This window comes from Corvus brachyrhynchos, unplaced genomic scaffold, assembly GCF_000691975.1.
Source record: "Corvus brachyrhynchos isolate BGI_N302 unplaced genomic scaffold, ASM69197v1 scaffold65, whole genome shotgun sequence".
Classification (NCBI taxonomy): domain Eukaryota; kingdom Metazoa; phylum Chordata; class Aves; order Passeriformes; family Corvidae; genus Corvus; species Corvus brachyrhynchos.
In genome coordinates this window covers 728933-732957 of record NW_008238365.1, presented here as the reverse complement: position 1 = coordinate 732957, position 4025 = coordinate 728933, and the positions used below count along the sequence as shown (strand labels likewise).

The window sequence follows — 4025 nt, the reverse complement described above, 5'->3', positions numbered from 1 at the left end:
GCTGCCAGCTGTGTCCTCTCCCCAGCAGCGAGGACAGAGGCGCTGCTTGTCTCCGTTTCTCGCCCCGTGTCCCCCTGGCTTTGAGTCACATCCCCAGGGAGCTCCTGCTCTCGACCCAGGTGGGCAAAACCTCTTTCCCGGTGGTGGAAGATGGGTGACCTGAGCCAGCCCTGCTTCAGGGACAGTGAACGCTGCTGACCCAGAGCTCAGCCCGGGGTGCCACGACAGGGACACCCCCAAGGCCATGGGCTGGGGTCCCCCTGAGCTGGAGCTGGTGGGGTCCCGCAGCCCCCGGTTCTCCCAGGCGGTGCCTCCCGGAGCTCCTGCTCTCGACCCAGGTGGGCAAAACCTCTTTCCCGGTGGTGGAAGATGGGTGACCTGAGCCAGCCCTGCTTCAGGGACAGTGAACGCTGCTGACCCAGAGCTCAGCCCGGGGTGCCACGACAGGGACACCCCCAAGGCCATGGGCTGGGGTCCCCCTGAGCTGGAGCTGGTGGGGTCCCGCAGCCCCCGGTGCTCCCAGGCCGGTGCCTCCCACCTCAAACTCCATGGCCACGGAGCTGCCGGTGCCCGTGGGCACTAGAGGGCACTGGGATCCCATCCTGGCAGCAGGATCGGGCCTGGGGCTGGCATGGGGCACTGCCAGGCTGTGACAAGGACACCAATCACCCAGGCAGAGCTGGTCCAGACAAGCAGGGCTGTATCTTACACACGTACATAAATACAGTTCGGGGGGAAGAAATGGTTGTGGGGAGGGGCTCTGCTGTTCTCCAAAGGGTCCCATGCCGGTCGTGTCTGTGGGATCCTTCATGGACCATGTTCAGGGCTCCCCAGGAGGGAGGTGGGGTGGTCCCCCCATGATGGAGAGGTTGATGGGCATCCTTCACACCAGCAGCTGGGGTGGAGAGGTGCTTGGGGGGCAGCGTGGGTGGGGTCTGAGGCCTCCTGCCCCAGTGTGGGGGTGTTGGCAGGGTGTCCCCATCCTGCCCTGGGGCACCTCTGCCCCTCACAGCACCTGGATGTCCCAGATCTGCGTGGGTCGTTCATCAGCCATTTCCCAAATGATGGCATGGTCCCAGTCGTAGGTTCGGCCGCCTGCAGAGCGAGGGGAAGGTTTGGGGAGGGCAAACCCTGCTCCTGACGGTGATGAAGGGGTGGGTGTCCCACATCACAGCCAGCCACCCCATTTTTGGGCATCCCTGGGAAAGCAGCCCCTGCACAGGGCCAAGGCCTCACCCTTGACATCAAGGATCATGTCCTCGAACATCTGGCTGTGGATCCGTCCCCGAGAATCAACGCTCCAGGTCTGGCGTGGCATCCGGCTCTCGGACCACAGCACGGCCTTCGCACCCCTCCCAGCCGGCCCGATGACCTGCAGGCTCATGTTGGGGGCCACCTGCAAGGGACACAGAGGGAGGGATTTCCCTGTAAATGCAGCTGCTTCTTGTGGTGGAATGTGGGATGAGCAGGAAAACCCCTCAGTGAGAGGCGGGGGTGATGAGGGTGACAAAAACTCCGCAGGGAAGGCAGAGATGGCTTCACGTTCGCACCCCTCCCAGCCGGCCCGATGACCTGCAGGCTCATGTTGGGGGCCACCTGCAAGGGACACAGAGGGAGGGATTTCCCTGTAAATGCAGCTGCTTCTTGTGGTGGAATGTGGGATGAGCAGGAAAACCCCTCAGTGAGAGGCGGGGGTGATGAGGGTGACAAAAACTCCACAGGGAAGGCAGAGATGGCTTCACATCTCCAGGAGAGACTTGGGGGTGAGAATCACCAGATCTTTGGGGACAAGGCTGGGATCAGAGGCTGGGAAAAGCTGTTATAAATCCTGGAAGATGGCTGTGGGGTGGGGAGTGCCCAGCAGGAGTCCTGCCAGGGGCTGCCCTGGTCCCCTCGGCGGCACTGGCTGTCACACCTGAGCCCTGACCTGGTTTTTGATCAGCCCATCCTCGTAGTACCAGACGGAGCTGCTCTGCTCGCCCAGGCTGGAGACCACCACCCGCCCTGCCTTCATGTCCTCCACGTCGTCGGGGACCGAGAGGAAGAGCTCCAGCTCCCTGCTCCTGATGCGGAAATAGATCCGTCTCTGCAACGAGAGAAATCTGGTGTTTGCACCCAAAAAGCCCTGCTGCCTGCACCTCCAGCACCTCACCCGGCTGGGGCTCTGGGAAGGGACGATCCTGGACCCCTGGGAGCTTCTCCCCATTGTCCTCCCCTCAGGAGATCCCCACATCTCCCCAGGGCGATGGCTGCAACCGTGACCTGTCCCTTGTAGCTGGCACGGGCACGGCTCCCCACGCTGGGATGCCGTGGATTTTACAAGGCAGTTGCCCACAGGGAGCGTTTCGCCACAAAGGAGGCCACTCCCAGGGTGGGGGACAGGAATCCGGGCTGACAGTGCCGAGCTGGTGGCACCTTTCCCGTGTCAGAGCTATCAGCTGCTGCTCTCCGGCTCCCCCAGCCCACCCAGAGCGGGCTGCCAGCTCTATCTCCGTGTGAGCCTCGTGCCCCGGGGTTTTGGGGTTCACCCCACCGGGTGGCAGTGCCCTGTCCCCTCCCAAAGGTGACACTCACCTGGCGGATGGGGTAGAGGGACCCCACGTGCTGGAGCCCACTGTAGGTCAGCCAGTTGGTGATCTCGGTGCAGTCCAGCAGCCACTGCCGCCCTCGGAAGTCGCCGTGCTCGCACAGCACCCAGCTGTGGGGACAGGGTGGCGTGGGACAGGTCACCCCCGGGGGCAGGGGACACCCACCGGGTGCCGGGGGACCGGGGCTCACTTACATCCCGCCTTTGACCCGCACCGACAGCACGTGGTTGTTGAAACCCTCTGCCTGGAGACTCCGCACTTCGGAGTTCAGCTCGATCTCCTTCCCCTCGAAACACTCCAGCCCGTGCAGGAAGATGGAGGGCTCCGAGAAAAACTGCGGGGTTGGGGGCAGAGACGGGAGCAGCAGTGAGGGCTCCAGGGATGGGGAGCCAGAACTGGGGGTGCCCGTGAGAGGGGAGAAACGTTCTGGGAGGGGTTCTGCTTGGGAAGGGAAGGGAAAAGGGAGCTCACCAGTGGAACCTTCTTCAAGGAGCGGATGGCAGTGGAGCAGAGGCAGCCCATGGCGCTGAGCGTGGGGTACTCACCCTCGGACAGCACGTGCTGCTCCCCTGCAAAGTCCTGCCCGTCGAACAGGATCCAGCTGGTGGGGAGGAGCATTCCCAGGCTGACAGAGCCATCATAGCAGGTATCCATCCCTCCTGTCACCCACAGCACCCCCGTTCTGCCCACCCTCCGGTGCTGCCCAGGGTGTTGTCCCCATCCCCAGGACGCCCTACCTGCCCCCACGGACTCTGCAGGAGCGTGGGATGAAGGCTTTGGGCAAGGCCTCCTGGTCCTCCTCAAAGGCAACGTGATCCCCCAAGAAGTCAGGCTCTGTGAAAAGCAGGATCTGGGGAAGGGGGAGTAGAGGGGATTGGTGAGGGGGACAAAGCATCACCACCCCCCCACAAGGGGCTGTGTCCCCAGGGGGTCACATCCCCCTCCCCAGCCACCACCCCTGACCTTGGAGACGAAGTGGAGGTTGTGTTCCCTGACCTGGAAGCGAACAGAGAGGGGCTCTGGGTGTCCAGCTGTGACCCCCACCAGCCCCGGGGCGTCCCATGAGGAAGGGGTGTCCCCTCACCTGCAGGATGGGCTGTGCCGAGGCGATGTGACAGTCAGTGGCCCCCCAGTCCTCGCAGTTGCGGGCCACCACCCCTGACCTTGGAGACGAAGTGGAGGTTGTGTTCCCTGACCTGGAAGCGAACAGAGAGGGGCTCTGGGTGTCCAGCTGTGACCCCCACCAGCCCCGGGGCGTCCCATGAGGAAGGGGTGTCCCCTCACCTGCAGGATGGGCTGTGCCGAGGCGATGTGACAGTCAGTGGCCCCCCAGTCCTCGCAGTTGCGGTACACCCCCTTCTCCAGGATGTACTGCTCACCGGAGTAGTTGGGGCCCTCGTAGGCCACCCACCTGCAGGGAGAAGGTGGGTTCTGGCT

The 4025-nt window shown here is 63.7% G+C and overlaps 1 protein-coding gene across 1 annotated transcript in view; it reads right to left on the bottom strand.

Annotated features, from left to right (window-relative positions):
• Positions 1–678: 678 nt before the first annotated feature.
• LOC103616901 (absent in melanoma 1-like protein) overlaps positions 679–4025 on the bottom strand; it is a 7025-nt gene continuing 3678 nt past the window's right edge. Inside the window, exons 7-15 of the mRNA XM_017736092.1 lie at positions 3873–4023; positions 3752–3784; positions 3326–3438; positions 3060–3189; positions 2783–2922; positions 2575–2698; positions 1928–2086; positions 1237–1396; positions 679–1095 (exon numbers count right to left, since the gene is read on the bottom strand). Of these exons, the coding sequence (XP_017591581.1) occupies positions 1007–1095; positions 1237–1396; positions 1928–2086; positions 2575–2698; positions 2783–2922; positions 3060–3189; positions 3326–3438; positions 3752–3784; positions 3873–4023 (1099 nt within the window). The 3' untranslated portion in view covers positions 679–1006. The remainder of the gene's footprint in view (positions 1096–1236; positions 1397–1927; positions 2087–2574; positions 2699–2782; positions 2923–3059; positions 3190–3325; positions 3439–3751; positions 3785–3872; positions 4024–4025) is intronic.